The sequence below is a fragment of the Notothenia rossii genome (genome assembly GCF_949606895.1).
Source record: "Notothenia rossii genome assembly, chromosome: 6".
Lineage (NCBI taxonomy): Eukaryota > Metazoa > Chordata > Actinopteri > Perciformes > Nototheniidae > Notothenia > Notothenia rossii.
This window is the reverse complement of record NC_136909.1, coordinates 80,069,785-80,094,754: the sequence shown is the minus strand read 5'-3', so window position 1 is coordinate 80,094,754 and position 24,970 is coordinate 80,069,785. Positions and strand designations below refer to the sequence as shown.

At 41.9% G+C, this 24,970-nt stretch overlaps 2 protein-coding genes across 2 annotated transcripts in view; one reads left to right on the top strand and one right to left on the bottom strand.

Annotated features, from left to right (window-relative positions):
- Positions 1-11,022, top strand: part of arid5b (AT-rich interaction domain 5B) — a 79,421-nt gene extending 68,399 nt beyond the window's left edge. Inside the window, 2 exon segments of the mRNA XM_079690385.1 lie at positions 5,917-6,127; positions 6,885-11,022. Of these exon segments, the coding sequence (XP_079546511.1) occupies positions 5,917-6,127; positions 6,885-8,834 (2,161 nt within the window). The 3' untranslated portion in view covers positions 8,835-11,022.
- On the bottom strand, positions 10,140-23,668 carry rtkn2 (rhotekin 2). The gene is made up of 12 exons (XM_079690386.1): positions 23,434-23,668; positions 21,482-21,678; positions 19,779-19,837; positions 19,584-19,637; positions 19,354-19,471; positions 18,787-18,987; positions 18,291-18,385; positions 17,371-17,477; positions 16,674-16,805; positions 16,206-16,374; positions 14,991-15,098; positions 10,140-14,619 (listed from the first exon to the last, which is right to left on the bottom strand). The coding sequence occupies exons 1-12, from the start codon at positions 23,566-23,568 to the stop codon at positions 13,910-13,912; spliced, it is 2,085 nt and encodes a 694-aa protein (XP_079546512.1). The 5' UTR covers positions 23,569-23,668; the 3' UTR covers positions 10,140-13,909.
- Positions 23,669-24,970: the final 1,302 nt, after the last annotated feature.

The window sequence follows — 24,970 nt, the reverse complement described above, 5'->3', positions numbered from 1 at the left end:
TTTGGGTTAGAGACAGTGAATATCCACAAGCATTCAGCTCTCATTTTAAATTACACACATTATCCCTTTACAGCTTTAATGGTAAAATCATATGAAATGGTTTCCTAGGTGATGTTATTGTGAAAGATGGAGCCAGGGGAATAATAACTATATTTATGCTGTCCAGGAGCAGGTGGTAATCACTGGTAGTAATGGAGTTACATGGCTTGAATTGAGCAGGAGATAACCTCAGCTAATTGTAATTTTCAAAGTTACTGTTTTTTTTAGACGCTGAGCGCCGTTCATTAGTGCGCCAGGGAAAAATCAATGCAGAAATGTCCAAGCCAAGGTCTACCGCTGCAGCTACAGGAGAGCTTTAATGATATTTATTTAAACCGTTTCCCGAGATTAGCTGTCAGGGCCCGGCGCTCTGAATTAAAAATGAGGTCATGAAAAAGATGGCATCAATAACCTTGAAATAGACTGCCTTTTGCTTCAGTGCTGTGCCATTTTCTCTGTGCCCCCCCCTCCCTCTCTCTCCAACTGCCTGCACTTCATGCTGTTTCTTTCATTATACAGGTCAGCGCCTTTTAACAGCTCCTACATATTTAATCTCCCTGGTTTCCTACGTGATCTCTTGTTACAGAAACATCACATTTCACTATATCAGTGCATTTTCTGCTGATTTCTAATACCTCACCATGCTTTGGCACTCTCATTTAATTACACAACAGGGTTGGTATTGGGGGTATTGGAGTTTGGGTGGGGGGGGGGGGGGGGGGGTATCCATGGCAACAGAGAAGCAATTTAGAATAATTTGCTATTTAAAAACTCTGAGGTTTTGGGCAATAGCGGAGAGCGCTAGATGAGGGTTTTTTGGATTGGATCATTTCATCTTTTAAAGTATTAGATGTTTGCCAGATGTACTGTAGACTGAGGCCTTGAAAGATTCTCTGGATGAAATGCAGATCTGTTTTTTCTTTCAAGACAGATGCCTGCCTGTTCCAATTTGAGTGGACTAGATGTTTTATTGATTCAGCCTTTATTCATTCCTCCTGGTATCGATGTTCCTCTGCATTCACTAAAGCCGCTCTCCTGCTATAAAAAAACATGGGTTGCTCATAATTATTAGAAAACCTTGAGCCAGTCTTCAAACTGAGTAATATGGCAGAAAATATTTCATATACTAGAAAGAGAAAGACGGCAGGAAGTCGTTTTTTAAAATCCATTTCTGGTAGATTCCCAGCATCTTGCACTCGTCAGCATCTCCCTGCATTGTCCTTGCTGTATTGCAGATACATCAAATGTGGCGCATTACACTTAAGCTTGCCTTGAATAAAGCTGTGGCTCAAACACAGCTTTCATTGACTCGGATCTCTTGTTCTAACGCACAGGGATTAAAGATTATCACCTTCATGTCCCCCCTGTTTTTATCCCATAGAGAGAACACAATGACAGATTTGAATGAGCAAGCAAAAATGATTCAATATTAGGAAATAAAGTACTGGAGAAGGCAGAGATGTTGTAATATGATAACATGATATTGTCTGTCAGCACTGTAAACAATGTCTCAACATGATGTCTGCATCAAAAGCAGGGCCAAATTCTTTGCATGTGCAACGTCTCGTGTACTGGATCCGGACCTCAGATTGTGTGGGAAAGCAGCCAAAGAGCAGCATGTTCTTTACACTAAAATAGAGGCAGCTATTTTAACCTCTGAGAACTACATGCTTTCCAGAACACAAAATGCCTCATTGAGCGTTCAGTGATAAAACCTCTCTCTCTCTCTTTTTGTTTTGCAGCAGCAACCTAACAAATCACAATGTTGGATGATTTCTTAATGCATGGAATTTAATCAAAAGGTCCGAGGTTTCTCTCCCTAGTGGCGACGAGAAATCACAAATGATGCCACAGACGTGTGACAAGCAATCGACTGAAAGAGAATCTATTCAAGTCTACTGAGATTAATAACTAGTTCAGTGTAGCAAATTATATTAATGACTCTCTTCCAGTGCACTGTAGGGCAGCAAAAGGGAACATATGTTGTATATTTTTGGATTTTAATACTAGTGCGTGTGTCTGTATGCGGAATAAAAGACATTTATTTTTTAAACAGTTAGCACTCACACCTGCTAAGAGGAACATTTACCGCAAGCTGCAGCAGCGGCAGCTAATGAGAGCAAACCCCGGGGGAACTGTAGAGGTCATTTTAAATCTGGTATTTTCAGACTTGACAAAGGACTTAAGTTTTTCATACATTCCTGCGCTGCCCTCCTGTTTTAACTGCATGAATGAGGGTCACCTCAAGTGGTTTGGCTTGGAGACAAAAGAGAGGCTTTGAGGCATGAATCCAAAGCAGCTACAATGTCTGTTTATCCCTCTGCTGGCATCCTGTCCCCCTCCTTCTTCACTGCAGTGATTGTTTCCTCATTGCTGTGATGATGCTTAATCGTTGCGTTTAAATTCCATAAAGATGTGAGTTTATCTTTTTTATTTTATTCCCTTTTCCTAGCAGGCTTGTAAAAGTAAGTCATTTTCTTTCCTCCAAATCTTTCTACAGCCCCGGGGGGTTGTCCACCAGCTCTTTAAATAGTTCCTTTTCCTTTTTTTTTACCCGCGTGAAGCAGCTCTTGTGATCTTAACACAACACCAGTTAAAATTAATTTCAGCGCGGATGGGAGGGAAATTGTTGAAATGGAACAGCCTGCAGGCTTTTTCCCACTTATTTGGTGACTTAGGCATTTCTTGGATTCTAGCACACAGCTTGTTCCTGTAACATAAAACTGAGATGAGAGCAGCACATTGCTGGTAAAGTCACCTTGTTTTTGCCAAGTTGTGTTTTTTAGGGGGAGGTGCTTTGTGTGCAATCCATTATTTCAAAGGCACAGACATGCTTAGTAGACAGTTGTTGTTTGATGTTCTGCTCAACACTCTTATCGATCTCCAGAAAGATCACACGGATATATAAATGTAATATATATTAAGCAATATTTATTTTATGTAATTACGTACACTGTGCCAATTTAACGTCTAATCTCTGAGCTGCATATTTTACTAACATGGAAAACGGTTGCTTAAACAAAAGCCTTGGTGATAAATTGGCATGAGAGGAAGTTAAGTATTTATTGACCTCATAAAAATGTTGCCTCTCCTCTTTAATGAAATTCCTTCCTGGAATCTGTCAGTGCAGCACACGCCCCCTAGTGGCTCCACCAGTACTTACACCTGGCTCTAAATCAACTAATGCAGAGGCTGCCAAGCTCAACCCTTCTCCTTCCTTGGAGGAAATTGCTACTTATATAAGTGGTATTATATTATGAGTGCTTTATTACATGATCATGACTAGCTTATATATACACTGGCTGAAATTACTCTTTCACACTGATGGCTCTGTTATGATTTCCTTTTTTAAACATAGTGTTACAAATGGAGCCCTGAAGCTTAAACCTTATTTGCTTATTCAGCCATTTCTGTACATTTACATATAACTGTAAAAGCTCTTGGAATAGAAACTCCTACTTATGGGAATAATTGTTTTTATAAGCTACAGTCATCTTATAATAATTATGCGTATAAAGCAAAACAGTCAGACGTAGGGGACTTCCTGAGACAGATTTTGTTGGGTTTCTTGGCCAACACATCATCTTAGCTTTTCCATTTGGAACTATTTAAGGCTCCAGTAATTTCCCGGGCTCAGCTCTTACATTATCCGGGCCTGTGACACCCACCCCCGCCCCCGCCCCCCCCCGCCCCATATTGACATTCCATTAAGTTGACCCAGGCCAAGGCAGCCGTGTTCTTTCCCACAGATCATTTTGATAGTAAACAGTGCACCCTATGGTATATAAAAGGGGCATATACGGAATATATATATACTGTATAAGCCAATTCTCTCGCCCTTTGATCCCTACTAGAACAGCTGGACACTCGCACACGATGAACACACATTTCCTAGCCGGAGAAATCCAATCCACATTATAATGGTGATATATTTAATCTACCTGCTGTTCTGTGCAATATTTCCTCATAATAGAACACCTGAGAACCCTATTTGTAATAAATTGTCACCGCTGCAAGTTAAAAAGATTCTTTGTATTCTCCTTTTATGAAGGATTGTCTCGTTCCTTCATTCAGAATCATTTTTGCTCTTCATTAACATGTCATTATCCCCTCTCTCCCTCTGTCTCTCCTTCCCCCTCTTCTTCCCTTTTGCTCTCCGTCTTTCCAATAAGTCACATTTAATAGTACATTTCCTTTCTTGGCCTGGGGCCTGGTGCCAGACCAGCTGTATGAAATGTAGTTTCACCGCTTTCCCTGCCAGCACTTTTGTTCAGAGGAAAAATAACAAAAAATCCCACAGAGCCTCTTGAACTCTCGGAGGGTTTTTTTTCTTCCTTTTGAAGAGGGGGTGAAACAGCTCTTGATTCTTTGTTTGTTTTACCGCCATGTCCCTTAAAAGGAATACTGCAACCGTCTCTTGTCGTTACACGAGAAGACCTTATTTTCTCTCTTGACTGAAAAAGTCGTGTTTCTGTCTGGCTTTTATGGATTGTTATTGTAAAAAAAACTTGACAAAGGAAACGGAGAGACTTTCAGAGGAGCTTATTAGAAGTTAGGTGTGTTGTAGATTTTCAGTTGTCTTGGTTTCCTTTTCCACAGCTTTTCTTATTTCTGGTGTGGTGCCAATTTCCATTTTCTTCTCCGAGTAATAAAAGTCTAAAAGTTTCCCTCACCCATGTCATTATTTTACACATGGGTATTGTTATGGTATCCAGATCTTAATGTTCCCATTGGTTATGACATCAGATACGGAAAATTGACTTGGGAAATATTCAGAAGAGAAATAACACAAGTCAAAAATAGTTTAATGTCTTTTCTTACAGGACGCTCCTTGTCACTAAATATGGACTTAATTAAGTTTGAGCATGTGCAGCGATCCTCATTCATTTAATAATGTCAAATGGACAGTGTGTTAAAAACTGCAGGGCGCCGCAACCATCTGAAATATGTTATGACTCTCTAGTTAAGGGCTTCTGAGATAATCATATTTGTAAATTGAATTAAATATGAAAAGCTATGAGGTTCATTTTTAACAATTTGATCTGAACTCTTCCAGGCATGTTCCTCCTTTTCACTCCCAATCACATTATCTTCCCACACCCACAAACACAACACACACACACACACACACACACACACACACACACACACACACACACACACACACACACACACACACACACACACACACACACACACACACACACACACACACACACACACACACACACACACACACACACACACACACACACACACACACACACACACACACACACACACACACACACACACACACATTCTTCCCTCACACGGTTTAACTGATATCAAATGTGATCTGTCTCAGCAGGAGATGACTGGTTACTCACCCACACACAAACACACACACACAAACACACACACACACACACACACACACACACACACACACACACACACACACACACACACACACACACACACACACACACACACACTCTGGCAGCAGCCTCAACCCGGATTTCCCCTAACCTAGATTAATTACAAAAGGATTGTTGGTGCCTGCCTCATATTAAAACAAGGAGGTTTAAATCAACATATTTGATCCTCTGCATGCCTGTGGCAGAACTGCAACTCATTGTGTTTTTGGTATTACAAAACAAAATACTTATGTGGTATACCTTTTCCTTTCATGAAAAACATGATCATCTGTTGATGGTTTGTTTAGAATATACTCACTTCGCCCACGTTAGATGGGAAAATATACGGTTATATGTCAAATGACTGCTGTTTGTTTGTGTGAAAGCATATTAGTTGTGTTCCTTTCATTGTGACATGACAAAACACAACATGATCATACTAACTAATCTGCCTTCCTCTGCCTGCATTCTTCCTCAGGCTCCTCCTCCCCTATGAGAGGCAAATTAAAGGCGAGCATGACAAACCCCTCCCCTTGTCCAAACCCAAGAAGCAGGAGGGCGGCCAAGAGAAGGCGTCAGGAGCCAAATCCAAAGGAGTGGGGGCCAAGAAATTGAAAAGCCCCAACAATCCCAAGCTGGGGAGTAGAAAGGACCGGGAGGAGACGGTGAAAGACCAAGAACAATCACAGGTCAGTCACAGACTTCTCCCAGCGGCTGCCAGATCAAGATTCCTTCTCGCTCTAAATTTAATTTAATTTTGATCTCCCCGTGTTTTCTCATCATTTCTCCTCAGACTTAAATGTCCTGTTTTCCTTCAAATGGCAAAATAATAAGAAAATATAGCGTCTTATTTCATCCATAACAATTATGTTCCAAAACAACTAAACTGTCAATTCTGTTTCCGAGGAAACCTATTTATTTCTGGATAACATTTTTTTTTAAACGTTTCGGATACAACTGAAATGTGTTTTTAATGAGAGGCAGGACTTTCATCCGGGAGGCTGAGGTGTATGTCCCGTGTGAAACCAAAAGTCAAGGTTTTATAATATATAACTCCATCCAATCCAATCCATTTTATTTCTATAGCACATTTAAAAACAACAGAGTTGAACAAAGTGCTGTAAATCAACAACTGTATAAAAACATAACATAAATACATAAAAACAGACAGGACATGAAACAAATGTAAAATACGAGACCCAAATGTATCCATAAAGAACATGCTTATTACAGAATAGACAAACCTCATGTTTTGTTGCCTTTCTGTTGGGTTGTTTTTATTGTACACCATTAACCGAGGTTTAAAACTGACACCGTTTCCTGTGAAAAAAGTCCTTATATAATAAATTCAGACTGAGTTATGTTACATGGGAACATAATAACATGGTGGCTTATTTCTTACATCTTGAGAAACAACTGTAACAGCTATCATTTTTCTGCACACAGGACTCCAAGGAGAAAGAAGAGAATCATGAGCTGTCGGCAGCTATAAAACAGGAAATATCTCTGAGAGATGAACCAATTGTAATAGAGGAGGAAGAGTTACATCTCACCCTCAAGAAAGAGGAGTCCTTAGGGGTGGAGCGGCCATCTTTACTGTGCCCCAAAGAGCAAGACTGCAGAGCCCCGCATCTACTCCTCCACACGGGGCCCGGGCCCCAGCCTGAATGGAGGCAAATCAGCGAAGCCCTCCAAGCAAAACTGTCCTGTGAACAGCAAAGTGAAGGGCATTTCTTTCCTAAAAGCCCCTACCTACCACACCGTTGGGATCAGAACAAACCTGCTGGACATGTTGCTCTGCCCGAGCCCTCCTCCAGGGTCAAAGACTCCGTAGAAAGTCACGGTGGGAGAGTGGGGAAAGTGTTACCAATGTGTAAGCAGGCAGAGTGTATAGACTTGAGCACAGATTCCTATCCAGAGAAAGAAGACTATGGGGTCATTAGGAAGGAGTCGACCCAGACCCCCGCACAGACCGCCGCCTACTGCAAAGCCAGCCAGGGGGTCATGTCTCCTTTAGCCAAAAAGAAGCTCCTCTCCCAAGTGTGTGAGTCCAACCCTTTCTCCTTTACTACTCCTTCTCTTCAGCCTCCACCTCCCACCGCCACTTCTTCTCTCCCTCTCATATCAGTTCCTGAAAGGGAGAAGAGAAAGGGTGAGGAGGAGGTGGTGGGACAGAGGTGTGTGTCGGACAGCATCCCGGAGGTAGCGCCCATTTTCAGGCCCTCGGTCATCCAGCACGCCCAGAGCAGCAAGCCTCACCAACCAGCCTCCAGCGGGGCGTCAGAGAGGAGCGCAGCGGGGGAGAGTTACAGCTGTCGGACAAGCCATCACCTCCAGCCTTCAATGAACCCGCCGTGGCAACCCTATCTCCCCCGATGCCATGCCCAGGACGGCATGGAGAGCGCCGAGGAGAAGCTCCTGAAGGGCTCCCAGCCCCGGAGCTACACGAGCGACTGTTACTCCTCGCCTCACCTCCACAGTTTGTACAGGCAAACTGAGAACTGCCTGAGCCAGGAGAGGATGGTGGGCTTCCCCAACGGAGACCGGAGGGAGCGCTACAGCAGGGAGCACGAGGGCAGCTTTGTGGTGAGTGGGCTGGAGCAGGAGGGCTTAGCCTACAGATCTCACTACAGCGACAGGACTCAAATACACGCCGAGAGGAGAGAGGCGGACGATGAGCCCAGAGACTTTACAATCGCTAAACCTCTCTCTCAGAGGGTGTCCCCCTACTCCAAGTCCTCCTTCTGCGGCCTACCGTATCCCATCATGCACCAGGGTTTGGATTCCCACCCTAAGTCGTGCAGAGTTCCCCCAATGACCATCTCTCCCTCGAAACAGAGCCCGGCAGAGTCCTCGCAGCCGTTCCCCAGCCCCAAATCTGAGAGGGATTCGTCCCTCACCAGCCCCGTCAGACCCAGCAAGCGAAGCCACGCGGACCTGGAGAGCGAGGAGGTCCCGGAGAGGAAGGTCCGCGTGGTGACCCCCATCCACCCCACGGGGGCCATCCGACGCAGCGACCCGGAGGAGCTCAAACCAGCCGAGCCGGCCCACGCAGTTCACCTCAACAACCATCTCCCCGAGGGCCACCCGGCAACGACCTACCCCCACCACCTCTACACTGCCATGTACCCCCCCGTCAGCCTGGTCTCCCATGGCGAGCACCCGGGCCTGCAGTACCTGAAGAGCCAGTCGGCGGTGTCCCCCCTGGTGCCGCCGCTGGCCTTCCACTCCATGATGCTCCACCGGCAGCTGCTGAGCGCCAGCCCCAGCCCGCACCACTTCTACCGGCACCCGGCGGGGGCGGCGCTGTACGGGGACCTGCTGCACCACCTGTACCCGCTCTCCACCCTCCACCCCCCTCAGCTGTCCTCGGTACACCCCAGCACCAGACTGTGAGGGAGAGAGATTTCTTTCTTTCTTCATCCTCAGAAAACTTTCTCAGCTTCTCTTTCTGTCTCTCTTTGCTCGGGGATTGTGGCTCAGTCGAAAAAATAAATAAACACTGATTATAAAAAACTATGGCTGATTACAGACTGATAAACTCACCATTCAGGCAGACTGAAGATTCCATTTTCTTTTTTATTTGTGTATACATTTGTTTATATACTTTGCACTGTTCTTTATTTTGTATCACCACTTACTGTATCTTTTGTTGTTGTTGTTGTTGTTGTTGTTGTATCCTTATTTGCACAATGCTCATGTGTATGTGCTCACAAATCAGTTTGCCGCTCTCAGTCACCATGAGTCAGGTTGTTGCTCGGGATGTGTGAAAAGTGGAGGGCAACAGAGAAAAGCCATTTGTTTACTGCGTCTGAGGGCTAAACTTTTTTGCTTAAAAACACTACAAGTAACATGACAACGTAAATGAAATTCTTTATATAACTAGAGGTGCGTTCACCATCACAAAAAACGTTCAGCAGCTGTTTAGTGCATTATTACACTTTAAGCAGCCAATGGTGTTGCATTTGTTTACATGTCTCCACGCTGAACGCTGTTGCCAGTTTCTGCCACAGCAAACCCTCCTTGGCATAAACATTAACACTCATCGCGGTGCTGCATAACATGAAATGGTGTTATCGTGACATCCAGAGGTGCTGTGTATAACAGATGTACTGTAGGCTCTCACAGTTCAGGTCTTTAGTCGTTCAATATTTCAGTCCAGATCATACAACGGCAAGCAGCTGTCAATCGGGTTGACAAATCATGAATGTTTTTTAGTTAACGTTAATGAAAAGCTTCATTTTGATTTCCTAAATTGAAATTCATTTGATCCCAACCCCCCCTTGTGATGAGTGGACTGTAGCAGCTTGTGTTCCTCGTCTGCAGGACCAGCGTAATGAAGCAGCTGTGGAATGTTCACCACAAGAAATCTGCTTTTCATCTTTTTGTTGTCGAATTGAAAAGCTCTTTTTTGGTGAACAGACTCTTTTCATTCAGAGAAAAGACTCACTGTATCATTTGATAGGAATGTTGTCACTTATGATATTATTGCTTTGCAAATATCTGTGCCTTTCGCAGTCTTGAATTAGAGTTAGCACTACAGTTGTTAAGGTTTATCTTCTGTAGCAGGGTAGAAATATCAATATTACTGTCACTCGTGTCTGAACTGCAGCGCACAGACACTCATACATACAAAAACGAAACGGCACACTTGGCTTTCAGACACCAGACTTGATAGGCACAACATTTTAAGTTTAAAAAAAATATATAAACAGTTATGCTTTAACCTAATGGTTAGTATTGTGCTTAAATGACTCCATGTACTTAGCTGAACTGTGTCAGGCAGTCACCTATAGAAGAAAAGATTTACTTGTAGTTGATATTGACACAGGTCTGGTGTCTGTTATCCGCAGGGCGTGTGTGCTCTAGGTGTTTTCTTAGCAGTGATGAAAAGGTACAAGACTCCATAAAGTATGCCGACCACGCTGAAGCGCCTGAGGTGGAGACACAACACCTGCTCTGGCTTTTACAACCACTATAATTGCAATCCAGGATAGTCGAAATACACAGTCAAACATGTCCGGTGTTTCAAAAGAAGAAGAAAAAGAAGCTGTTCACGTCTGTGTAGAGATTTACTGAATACTTAGATAAAGATCATTTCTGATTAAGTACTGTACATTGCTGTGTGTAGGTGAAACTGGCATTAGTGCTGGTTTCTGTACAGAACATTCATATGGGATCAACTCATGACAACCCCTCTCTTGTCTTATTGTCTGTGTAAATAGCACTGTAGATAGTACCGCGTGGTTGTTATCATATAAACTGTTATAATCTGTAAATAGTATAAAAACAGTATAAAAGTCGGTTACACAATCTAGCTGTGTCCTTGTTTCCTCTGTGTCAAGGTCACCGCGATCCTGATAGATTTAAACAAACACTACAATTTAAGAATTAGGATACTCTTTATTTGTTGTCGGTTCACATTTTTTTCCACGTTGTCTCCATTATTGTGCATCCTGAAAGTGTTTTTGATACAGTAGCCATCTGTTTACCAATCACCCGGCTGGTGAGCAAGACAAAAAAATAAAATACATTTTGTATGATATGACCTCCTGTATATTTAATTAAAATATTTTACTATCTATACATGTTTCCTCCAGTTGTGTTCTTTAACTGAAGTGCAGATAACTAGCCAGGGGAGAATAAAGTGATATTTAATGCTACAGACAATGTCAATGTAATGTTCTTGTTTCCGGAGTAAATGCAGTGTGCAGCATGAATGGGGTTTTTATTATTGTAATACCATTATCTAGCTAAGAGATTCAATCCGCCTTAACGTTCACAACAGGCTACCTCTGGGCTCGCAGCCAGATGAGCTCCTCCAGTGTTTGCTGCAGTAGAGAAATGTGCCAGTGCACGTATCTCCGTTGGATGTGTGTTGGGCTGCAATAAAAGCTACACTCGGATTTTTATTGCCACCCCCTGGTAAACCTTTACCATGAAAAATATTCAGTAATACTCCCAAGCTCAGCACAAAATAAAAGCAGCCTCACCAGGGTAGAATGTAGGCAGTTTTATTGCAGATCAGCCATAATAACAAAGAACAGTTATCTTGCAAGACATCAATGAACAGAGTGAGACAAATTGCACCTTTTGAGAAACAAAGAAATACAATATTATTTTCCATTGCACTAAACACAAATCACTCTGCACAAGATGAATGCATCTCTACTTACTAGTACATAAACAAGGTTCTATATAATTAATATGCTAAGTAACATTGAGATGACGTGTAATAATTATTGTATAAAACAGATTACAGAACAATTTAATAAAAAACTATTGAAATGCATATTGTAAAAACAGTGTAAATTAATATAAAATTGGCTATCACAATGCTCAGTCTTGGTTTAGTCATATAGCATTTGTACATCACATGCTCTCCCTCAAGCTTAGAATCCACATGGGCAACATCACCATGGCTACAGCTAATCTGAAAAGCCACACAGACATGTTATCTTATCAACATAACTGTCAGTTACATTGGCATGTAATGTAATGTTCTTTAGTCTCATGCTTGATCTAAGTGAAGAGGGCCAAGATGTTAGGAGACGATGCAGGAAGTGCAGTATAATATATTAGTGAGGATTCTAGATTTGATCACACAGCATAAGGTTTTAAAAAAACAATGCTATCCGGTTTATCCCAAAAAACATCTTTTTCCAGGTATTTACAGAACAACATCAAAGTGACTAATGTCTTGGCTATAAACACCACGCCTGGAAAGCATTTTTAACACACTGCTAATATTGGACTGCTTCCTCTTTTGTACAATCCATTCTTCCTTCCTCCAAATCTACACCTCCCCCTCTTGATTAAACTGAATTTAAGAGGGTGAGATAAAAAAACAATGGATTGTAGCTTTCACAATAGTTCTTCATCTGACCAGGCGATTTCCGAGAAGTAGCTAAACCTAATGTTCTGTACACTGTATGTAATTAGGAAGAGCATTCCTCAACATGTGACCATTAAGTGGTTGAAATATTTAGTGGCTAGCCGTATTGGCTGTGTTCAAAACACAAGGGCATTCATAATTTAGGCCCACTCAAAAGACTCATTCATTCGATGATGTTGTGTCTTTTATAGGCTGCCGTGTTAAATGATGTTGGACATACTGCGTAGCCACTGAAAACCAGGGTCACTTATGAAGACCTCTGGGAAATGAACCAGTCACATTAGTGCTTGCAATTGCTCCTAAAATCCTGTTCCCTTGAAAACCGCTATAGTGGTCATAAAGTTGTCACAGTAAGTGGAATAAGTCAATACATCCAAAAAGGAATGACTGTTTCACATTTGGTCAATGGATCAATTCCAATTTGAGTGCTTTCACTAAAGCTCGTTCTTCAGTCCACGTTCCAGTGGCAGCGCTGAGGAATAAGCCTTACCATTTGAGTGGGATTGATGACGGCAGTGCTCGAGCCAACATGCAGCTTTCAATTCCATCTGTGGGTTAGCTGCAGATGAGAGAGTGTATACATGGAGAGTGGATATGGGGATGTATCAATACCAAATTGAAATGGTGATACAAGTTGTCAAGTGGGATTTGGGACGTCCCCCCCCCCCCCATTCCTTCGGTTAAAGCAACAGCTCGTCATTTTGAGAATTAATGAGAAGGTCTATACAACTCTTTTATCAATCAGTGTTATATGAATCTGAGCTGGGAGATGGTTAGCTTAGCTTAGCATAAAACCTGAAATTAAGATAGCATGTATCTGCCAAGACTTTCTGCCAACCAGGAGCTGCACAGTTCACTATTGAACTCCATCTTGTTTATTTAATCTGTACAAAAAACATAAAAATAACTCATTTTCAATTTCAAGCTGGTTGTGTGTCGGACTATTTCTTAGCTCGGAGTCTTATCTAACCCACTCCAGTAAGTCACTGTTCCCAACAAAGAATGAATCGTGCTGCAGTTTCACCCTGTTTTAGACGTTATGATCATCTAAACTTGCTAATCTCATATTTTGTGTAAATATATAAGAGTGGTCATCTCATTCTGCAATTGAGCTCATTTTCCACACAGGACCATCAAAAGAGCCCAATTATCACATTATCACGGGGCGATTTTGGCGCAGTGGGTTAGAGCATTGATCATCAGATCAAGGGGCGTTGGTGAACTGAAACTCGCCTCGGCCGCCACTGCGTCAGGCCGTTGTGTCCTTGGGCAAGACACTTCACCCGAATTTGCTCCTGTGGGTAATGTCCACAGTAATGACTCTTACATGGCTAATATTATGTGTAATGTGTAATGTGTAATTATAAAGCGCTTTGAGCACCTGCAAAGGCGGTCTAATAAAAAAATGTGATGCATTATTATTATTATTATTATTGCTATTGAGGTATACTGGTATATATTGTGATTTATTTGTTATAAATACGAATGAGCTCAGATGAAATGCTGTCCCTGTTGTTTTGGTTATTTGTATTAGTAGTAAGGTAGGGTTAATGCTGGCTATTGCCAAAGGTTGACGTTACAAGGCTTTAAAGTTCATCCTCTCTCTGAACGACTTCCTCAGTTTGCTCCTGGTTGCAGGAACAGGACCGGAGCTGGGTCTGAGGAAGGCGTGTTCCCCGGCAGCCTCGGCGAGCTGGGGGTGGTGGTGGTGGTGTTGCTCCAGCTGCTGGAGAGGAGGCGGCGCACCGTGCGGCTGTACGTCCAGGATGCCCAGTGGAGCGTGTTTCCGACTTTGGGCTCCAGCTCCTCCGGCGTTGCTGCGCTGGAGCTGCTGGATGATGGCAGAGAATTTGGCATCCAGAGATGGTCTCCCAGTTTTGGACCTTGTGGTCGGGCGTGAAGTGACGGAGTTCTCCTTCTCCTGGTGGTAGGGAGGTGGAGCGTGATGGAGAGAGGGAGGCAGGGGAGGTCTGGTAGGGCGGCTGGCAGTAGCCGGAGGTTTCCTGTCAGAGGGGGGGGGCGGGGCCCGGCGCTTCTTGCTGGATGTTTGGATGGAGGTAGAGCTGGTGTTGGGGTTGGGGTTGGGGCTTGCACAAGGGGTGGAGGTTTTGCTCTGGGACAGAACACCCTTCTGCACCACCATTGAATTGGTCCCTTCGAACAGAGTGGACCAATTAGGCGCTTCCTTCTCCTCCTCAGGACCAATAAGAAAGCGGCCATCGGTCTGCTCTATCTTGTTGTGGATCATGTCTGTGATGCTCTCAAACTTTCCGGGTGAATGTATACCTGCACGACAAACAAAGTGAGAAAACAAGTAAGTAACATCCGATAGGGCAAATGTTAAATTGATGTTTTCTTGTTCCTGACTGATTAAAGAGCAGAGGGGAAATAATAACATTTGATCATTAACACATCTGCACAAAAAACAACTATTTAATTTGCACGTAAAAGGGTTTTATTTAAGTGCGTCACAGCTGAAATTAAAACTATTGTGCATGGTTAATGGAACAGATTTATTCCACTCAGCAGTCCAATTTGTTTCGAGCACTTGCATCATATCTTCGTTAAATAGATCGTACAAATTGTGGAAAGCCGTCAGCGAGTCATCAACCTTTGTCTAACTCACTTCACTCACTCGCCCCAATTACTCTACTCACTGAGGTCGTTGTAAACAGAGTCGGCCTGCTTGGTGTGGAAGAGTGATGGTTTCCGTGGTGACGTGACCTCGATCTTCATTAGCTGGTTGCAGCAGTGCAGCCACTGGCCTGGTTGTAAACACAGAGAGGCATAAGAGACACAGATAAAGGTCGTATTATCTTTTCTTCTCTAAGTGGAGTTTAGCTAAATATAAGTGCAGCTACTTCTGTTCCACAAGCTGACTGACGTGCATGGCACCATCTCACAAACAACACACAACCATTTTGAGAAACACTCCTGCTCTGTACACACATGTAATTAATCAAAACTTTACTTTTATACATCCACGCCAGGGTTTCCGTTTTTTAGCTGCTAACATTTAGGAAAAAACTGTAAATTCAAAGCCTGCCGGTCAAAATGTCCAGTAATAATTAGGGATGCTCCGAGCGATTGCCGCCGGTCATTATCGGCCGATATTCACTCTTTATAGTTTGATCCGTGCTCTCTATAAAGGCCGATCAGGAGAGCTGGATCTGATCGATATGGACATAAACGCGAGTGAAGTATAACCGGACGAGAGAGAGAGATCAGAGATCAGATCAGCTGCTGGGTCAGACGGAGACAGAGAGGGAGAGAGAGAGAGAGAGAGAGAGAGAGAGAGAGAGAGAGAGAGAGAGAGAGAGAGAGAGATCAGAGATCAGATCAGCTGCTGGGTCTGACGGAGACACAGAGAGAGAGAGACACAGAGAGAGAGAGAGAGACAGAGAGAGAGGGAGAGAGAGAGAGAGAGACAGAGAGAGATCAGAGATCAGATCAGCTGCTGGCTCAGACGGAGACTTGTTCAGATCACCTGAAGCCCCGCCCACTGTTTAGCGAGCTCCATGAGAAACTGACGGGCTGTCAGGAGAGAGAGAGAGAGAGAGAGAGAGAGAGAGAGAGAGTGAGAGAGAGAGAGAGGAAAAGAGAGGATCCGTTTCTCCCATGTTATTATTCAAAGTTAATGTAAACTTTTGAATAATGTACTTTATCTACTACATGTAGTTTGTTTGAATGTAATAATTATGTTGTTTGTGGAATAATGTTTGGAAAAATGAATCTGAAATGAACATGACCGGTAAGTTTCAAATGTGTCCGGTAAAATTAATTATTTCCGGACACTTGACCGGCAAGAAAAAATCCTAGCGGAAACCCTGCTCCACGCATCTTTGCACATGTTTACAGAGAAACACACTCACCCTGGTCGTAGAGGTGCTGGTGCAGGGCGTCCAGCCAGTCCTCCAGCTCCTCTCTGGTTTCCGTGGTGAAGACGATGGTCTCAGAGCCCTCTGGTGAGGGGTTGATGATGGACAGGCTCCTGGACTTATGTCCTGATGACTCTTTTTCCATCACACGGACTCGAGTGTCCTGCAGAAGCATCACAGAACACATTGATACGCTGAAAATGAGTTCCACGGTGATCAAATAAGGGTTATCTGAGATACTGCGAAACAAAGGACAGCGCTGAAAGGGCAGAAATACGTTATTCAGCAGCAAAATGCCAACGTTGCAAGCTGGATCTCATTAAGTAGCGTGGCATTTTATATTTTGGTTGTTCTGCAAATGTTAGGGGAATCTCTGAACTGAGATTTGAATCAGTTTAAGAATGTGATGGAGGTATATTTCAATTCAAGCAACATCCTAACCCTGAAAATACCATGTCTTACGTTGTTAACGGGCACTTTGAGAGAGGGCTGCACTTTAGCATCAATTTCTTCCGGGGTGAAGTAACAGGACAGAACCCCAGCACTGAGCACACAGTAGAGACTGCAGCAGCGGTCCATCCCCTCCACACTTAGCTGAAAATCGCCAGAGAAACAAAAAGTATTAAAGAAACTGAAGTATTAACCCAGGAACCAGCTATCAGGGTTCATACACTTTTTCACCAATGACTTTCAATGACCTCTCCATGACCTTTACCTCATTTTCCATGACCAAAATAATTACTCTCTCAGCGGTAACACCGAAAATGGTTTATTTGAACATGGAACAGGAAAATAAGGTCTGCATATGAAACATGTTGGGCCTATCTAAAACAAATCAAATAGTAGGCTTACTAGCTTCTACACGCTGAAGCAACTCAAATCTCTCACCAGCAAAACACCTTGACAGTTAAATGCAATTTTACGTTCATTACGATACAGTATGTATTATCATTATAGTATTACTATTTTGGCGATTAGATAAAATATAAATTATATTAAATGCAACTTTAGTTACATTTCCATGACTTTTCCAAAACTTTGGGGAAAATATTGTTTTCCATAACTTTTCCAGGGCCTGGAATTAGCATTTTGAATTTCCATGACTTTTCCAGGTTTTTTAATGACCGTAAGAATCCTGCAAGCTAACAAGTAAATATACCTTCTGGTTTAGGTAGCCGCTCATCATGCTCTGTGTCATGCAGGAAGGCTGGGCCACCACCCGGCAGCAGAGGTTGCCATAAAGTGGAAGCCATGACGACGACTCGTCTGTGGGAATGACAAGCAGCATAGGTAATACAATCGATATGTTCATCCTAATAAAATACTATATGTATTTTGTAAAGAAAAAAGGTAGAATAGTTCAAATCTTGAGTGAAAATGTAAAACCACATGATAAAATTACTTTTAGCGTTAAATGTGAAACAGATGAAAGGCTGACGTGTGTCCCTGTCACATCATTTCTTGTTATAAGAGCATTTACTATACCCTAGGGCTGCTCAATTAATCGTATTTTAATCGCAATTACGATTTTGGCTTGCAACGATTATGAAAACAACATAATCGAAATAAAACGATTATTTATTTGTATTTATTAAATTCTTTCTTTTATTGGTTTTTCAGTTGAATTATACTTCAAGTTCAGGGTAATCAACGGTTAAAAACATGCTCTTACATTTTTTTTTCCAATAAATGGATGCTTTCAAAGTAAATCTTGATATCAATTATTGACCCAAATAATCGAGATTATGATTTTTGCCATAATCGAGCAGCCCTACTATACCTTATCAAATACACAGTGGATCTGGAAACCACATCATATCAAAAGGTTTACCCCTGAAATTACAGCGAGATAATTAAAACCTGCCTCGGCACCAACTTATCCACTTAATCACTCACGCAACGGAAGAAAAGTAATCCAACGTGAAGCTCAATAATAGGTTATTTGTTTAATTTTAGTTTTGCATTTTAATGGTGTTGAATTATTGTATTACTGCTTCCGAAATGATTCAAATCAGGGACTTAAAAGCGTAATCCCTTAATAACCCCAGATATTAAAATGTCTGTGCGTTTGCTTCTTACCGCCTTGGAGGACGACGAGGGAGTGCGACTGGAAGCTGCCTTCAGCTTCAGGCAGACACAGAGTGGTGTAGGCCAGCAGGCTGTACTTGGCTCCACTGGTAAACATACAAACATATATACAGAGTTTAGTATTCTTGACATATAGATCTTAAGAATGATGTCCTTCTTCAAAGCCCCTCACAGTCCCAATGTTTCCCCTCCCACTGAACAGGTGCTGTGCGTCACTTACAGATGTTCAGTTTGGGAGATAACCTTGATTATATAAAACCAGCAAAGCATGCATTTCCTCGCGGATATTTCAATAACATAGTTGAAATTGGCACAAAAAAAAAAAGTCAAATACGTGTTGGGATTTGTCAATAAACCAGATGGTGAGCCTGCAGCTACACCTTTTGTTCCAGTAACATGTTGTTTTTGAGTCTGTTCCCAACTAGAACAATCTTAAAAAGGAAGCCAAGAGTCTGTAAAAGGTTTGATGGGATAGCACAGTACATACGGGGGAATGGGGTTGTACTGCAGGAAGGTGTCAGGGTCGGGGCTGTCCAGCAGAGGGCAGAGCTTCTTCCCAGCTGTCTTCCCAAAGGAGCTGCGGAGCTTCTTGGCCAGTTTCTTTGGCGTATTCACCATGGTGAGCTCATCCTCCAGGGCACAGCTCCACAGCTCCACCTTCAGCTCAAACTGAGGATCTGCATCTTTACTGTGAGAGAGGACAGAGACATTTAAACTAAAAAAAAACAAAAACTAAAATGTAGATAAACCATGTTAATTTTTAGGATGAAAAACAAACCTAAAACCATCATTTAAGACTCATCAATAATACATGTTATTGCCCAGTAGTTGTAGCCAGTATTATCCCTGCAACAGATGTTTGTAGCAAAAAAAAACTAAAACATATTTTGAAATTCAAGACAAACTAGCAGCCACATGTCCTGAATATAACCGTAAAACACAACCTCTTCCTCCAGCATTGTAAACCAACCCGTAAAGGGAATTTCCAAAAGGTAAGTACAGCTGAACAAGGTGTATTAATACTGTGTTTTGAATATGTAAAGTAAGAACTCACAAGACAGTGACTCCCTCAAAGCAGATGTCAGTGACTGATCTGTCCACCACTATCATTTCTGTGGCAAACACCTCGGAGCCCATCTGCATCAGACAGAACAACGCCACTCGACGGGAGCCTGATAAACAGAAGGGATGTGTGTGTGTGTTAGTGCAGCAAGTATCCACAGATGAACACGAGGCTTAACAGAACAGGGGGATTGGATGTTGGCAAAACAAAGACAAACGTACTCCCTCTGTTGTTAAAGTAGGCCGAGTCCCTCCACATCAAAGGAAGGCGCAGCCCTGAATCAGCAGAGGATAAAAGTGAATAAACGAAGCATGTCATTTTAAAGTTAATTTGTTCTATGTATATTTTTGGGTAATTTTTCCTGCACACAGACTCTCCCGATTTAAATCATCTTGCACAAAGGGGATCAATCTTACCAGACATTGCAATTGTCCCATTGCAGGGCACACGGTCAACTGAAACTGGATCTGAAAATCTGGGGGAAAAAAAAAAATGTACCGTTATAATGGATCACAAGATACGTCAATAGATGAGAGTAACACATTTTAAACTTCCGGGCAAAAAGTACGGCTCCGCCCACTTTTGGGGGAAAACAAAGCTGTCATTTGAATGGAGGTAAATGTAAATTCTGAAGTTTTTGCCAATCCGATCAGAAATGTAAGAAAACCGTGGATTTTTACTAGGGATGTCCCGATCACCCTTTTTTGCTCCCGATCCGATTCCGATCATTTGATTTTGACAATTTGCCGATACCGATTTTTCCCGATCCGATCTTTATGCAATGCATTAAGAGAAAAAAAAGAAAAAAAGCATTCAAGTTGTCCCTTAAGGTTATTTTTTTATTTAAATTGGATATTCTATCCAACATGGATATAGCTTCTTTCTTTCACAGCAGCATTGGATCAGTTCAGTTGTGCAGCATTGGATCAAAACAAAATAAAGCTTATACTCGTTAGCTTACTGCTACAATTAGACACTGTGCCCTGCCCACTCTGTTGCCAGATTTGAGAGAAATAAGCAACGAGGTCTATGAAAACAAGCCCCAAAGAAGCAACACATACATGATGTTGTGTCATTTGAAACCAAAACTAAGGCCTCAGGATGACTTTAAGACTTGAACATGGTCATTTTTGTTTTGTAACATTGAATACAAAATTTTTAAAAAGTATTTATAAAAAAAAAAAAAAAATTCTCCCGATTCCGATCTTTTGAAAATCACGTGATCGGCTCCGATCCCCGATGACGTGATCAAATCGGGACATCTCTAATTTTTACGGATCTTCAAAGAGCCCGATTACGATGGCCAGACAGGCAAACAATTACATTAAATCATTGGAAATCGACGATCTGGCTTGATACATGGTTAAATATAGCAGTAGGCTATCGATGTCCATGGATGAGAGTAACATCTACTACGGCCCCGCCCACTTTTGGGGGAAACCAACGCTGTCATTTGAATGGCGATCAAGCCTGAAGCCACAGCGCTCTTCTTTTACTGTCCTTTTTCTTACAGGAAGTACAGAAACACGTAACTCTGGATTTGTTTTTAATGTTTGAGGTGAAATAAACGACACAGCAGCTTGTTGGCGTAATAAAACTATTATTTTCCGCCTCGCTCATGAGAGTAACAGCCGGCGAAATTACGGCCTCGCCTACTGATTTTAATTTAACCATATGTCGAGCCCGATCGTCAATTTCAAATGATTTAATGTAATTGTTTGCCTGACTGGCCATCGTAATCGGGCTCTTTGAAGATCCAAAAATCCACAGTTTTCTTACATTTCTGATCGGATTGGCAAAAACTTCAGAATTTGCGGGGCCGTCATTTTCACCCGGAAGTGACGTAGGTGTTACTGTCATCTATACATTACATTTTAAAACCCTCTTTTCAGAACCGACTTGTGGATTACTTAAGTCCTTGCTTGTATTTTTCACTAATTTCCTACTGATTTTATTTCTCCATTGAAGTTGAGATTTCTAAATATATTACAGTCCGATCTATGTCTTTATTTATAGATAGATAGATAGTATATGCTGAAACTGAACTCCAGGGATTGCAACTTAAAAACTTGAATTGAATCTTTATACTTGTGGAAACAGTAATCCCCCAATTCCCTACCTCATGTCTCCCCCCATGTCCTGCTCCCCTTTCTTCCTCTGCAGCTGTGAGACATAAGCCCTGATCCTGGCGTTACAGGTCAGCAGGTTCTTGGAGGCGTTGAGAACCTGCTCTCTCTTACTGCAGGCGAGAAGCAGCTTGTAGGCTCCCTCCCGCATTCGCATCTCAAAGTCAAGCTTTTCTTGGATGTTGGTGTTCTTCATGGACAAAACAAACAGAGGAGAAAGTTCAATTCAGTTAGAGGAAAGTAGCCCTTGAATGTTGTTTGGCAAGAGAGAAACAAGTGTCAAAGGTTTTATATAACTCACAGTAATGTGCAAACATGTCATATACACAAGCAGGAACTCGTAAAGACTGCAACCTCTTTCAGGTTCTACGGTGCACGTAACCTTGTGAGAGGAGTTGTTTTGTTGGCAAAGACGGCACAGTGATTTGCGGCACAAAACAAATGTGCAATGTCTTACTGGCACAATCAGAGCTAAAGCTTTCAGAGTTCATTGTGAAAGACAGATATACGACGACTAAATAATACTTTCAGGGAATGTGATCTTCTAACGTTGCTTGAAGCTACCCCTACAATCCATTTTACAATGATATATAAAACTGTCAAACTTGTGGCAGTGAAGCCAACATCTTTTCATCACTCAAGAGCAAATATTTCTGGCAGAGTATAAGGTTAAATGATGCATGTAGAAGGGAAGAGGAGTGGTTAGTTTCCAGATATGCTAGATAGAGGGAGACACTAACAATGAGTATGTGAATGTATGTGGATCATATGCACTTAGGATGGCAATGATGCAGAATGGAAATATATGAATGGCATGTTACAAGGAGAGAGTGGCAGGAAAATATATTAATTTAGTTAAACTAGGTGTACACTAAATGGAGTATGATGATGTTGTTTTTTTATAATCTGGTCTACATTATTATCATTTCAAAATACCATCGCCTTTATCATTTGGTAAGGTAATTCGGTCTTGATGGTTTTTAAAATAATCAAGTTCTGATGCATGTTTTTAAGGATGCAGACACCATCTTTCTCCATAGGACATCTAAAATATGCACCTGTAGCTTCTTAGAAACCGACAACAAATTAACATCCTCTCTACTATGTGCTGAGGGTCATTTAGAAGGCTCATGTCTCATGCTTCTGGTCTGAAATGACATTAGTTTGAGCTGTGTTAGAGCAAAGAGTAGAGCACCTTTTGTGCACAACATTAGACAATGCAGAGAGCACATGGCTCTGGTTTCAGGGAACAGAAAACGTTAAAAGGGGAGGCTCCCCTGTTGGACAATGATGACTGCTGGCCCGTCAAACCAGCTTTGTCCCAGGGAACTGAAACAGTGGGCGATGGTGACATTTAGGGATGCTTTTCCAGTACTGGTTAACTTATAATGAGCAAAACATTCCGGTCTAAACATAACGTAAAATACAATTCGGCTATCAATTTGAAAACAGCAAAACATAATTTGGGATTCATAATTTGATTTATTTTATCGAAAATATTTCACACAAATGTTGTCATTATTGCTTCACTAAATGACATGAAATGATTTACAAAATATAACTATAATGTTTGGTTTTTGTTTTCTGAGTTCTGTTCATTGTGCACTCAGTTTTGAATTAATGTATGCCTTTTTCTGATGTTTTGGATTAATTGCTCAATAAAGTTGGGTAAAAAAATAGTGTGTGATAGTGTGTAGCAGCCTATGCTTGAAGAAAACGATAGAATATTTAAGTTGGTTTTTAAAAGTTATTTAAGCACAGCCAACCAAAAAGCTAGTTAGTTATTACTGAAGCAGACTAAGCAAAAATGACCCGCATATATTAACCTGTTAACGTTAGTTTTGGTGCACTTTGCCCCCTGTAACCGAAATGTCACTTTGATTCAGTGTTGACGGCTTAACAAAAAATGCCACTCTATAAACGTTATCCCTTCGCCCCTACATACCTCAGTTTGCAGGAATAATGTACTCTGTCGTATTTTCTTCCTTTTAATCTCCATAGCCACAGCGGAACCGGCTGATAAAACCGACCTGGAGCTACCGTTTCGTTTGGAGGTTTGAACATCCCGCTGGTCGTCCATGTTTCCGTCCGTTCGCTAGCAACAGTAGCATGAGCGCATTCCTGCTCCAACTGCCGACGCCCCTCCAACAGACAGGGGAGTTCGATTTGTGACACGTCTTCTCCCGCTATCAGGACATTATCAGATAAATACCAATTAAGTGCTGCAAAAGTTACATTTATATACACTGATTAAAAGTATTTCAACTATTTTGGTGAGTTTAAATGTAATACGGATTAAGTGATGCATTACCCATGATGTTTAAACTAAAATGACGTTCACTTCTAATAAGTACACAACAGATCTTAAAAAAAGAGACCCAAATGTCAATGCAGAATTTAATGTAATCGTGGTGGTAAAAAACACGGAATTAGCAAAAATTGCAACATGTTATAAAATTACACAGATCAGATTAATTTCGAAAATAAGTAGAAAAACAACGCTCCATCTTTCCAACCGGCACGTACGAGGACTTAAATCGAGTGCACTCGCGTCGACAGGGAGCCTACGTCACTGTGCCAGACGAATGACAGGAATACAACGTTTTCGATTTTGAATTGTTTAGGATGTTAAAAAAAGCAGAACTAATCTAAATGTAAATGTGCAATACATCTTCGGGATCATAAAAAACGTGTTATTCTTAGTTTCATGTTGCTGGTTTTCCTAAGTATGCTGCCTGTAGTTAACGTTACATGCAAAGAAAAAAATACACCTGCACAGCTTTTCATTAAGCCGTCTCTCTTCAGATGTCATTGGGTTTCATTATGTATTTGCATAACATATTTAAAAACAGCTTCATAGAATATAATTTTTAATAGTGATATAAAAATCCATGCAAATAAGTATTGAAGGGGTGGCTTTTATGTTCTTGTTTTGCAACATCCTAATTTTGCTTAATAGTTTCTGTAGTTGTTTGGTTCCAGGCAGGGCATCTTCGTCCATTTACGCTGTGCATCATGCATCAGGCATTGCCTTTAATAATATAATATTGCCAGCTGCGCAGCCCAGCTGATGGTACGGTAAAATGAAGACCCTGAAACGTGACCTGGGAGTCCAGGAAACCCGCCCACCCGGTTCTGGCTGCCATGCTTCTGGTCGAGTTGGAAGCATCAATGGTTGGAAGTGTAGACGCAGGCGCTTACAGGATGAACTGAGTCAAGCTTGCCCTGCTAGCCAGACACATAAACACAAATCCCGGAAATGTGAAAACTGCTTTCAAAATAAACTGCTTGCTTGGTTAAAAATTAGACAAGATACACGTGTTCGCCATATCCGGTCTTTCCACAGTGATGCCAACTACTTTGACATATGTAGGGCTTTGTCTTAGCCAAAAGCTTTAGTCTGCAGCTTGTATTCATTGTTTATAATGTACCATGATAGGAAGTATTGCAGCTGAAGCTCACACTAACTTGGCATATTTCCC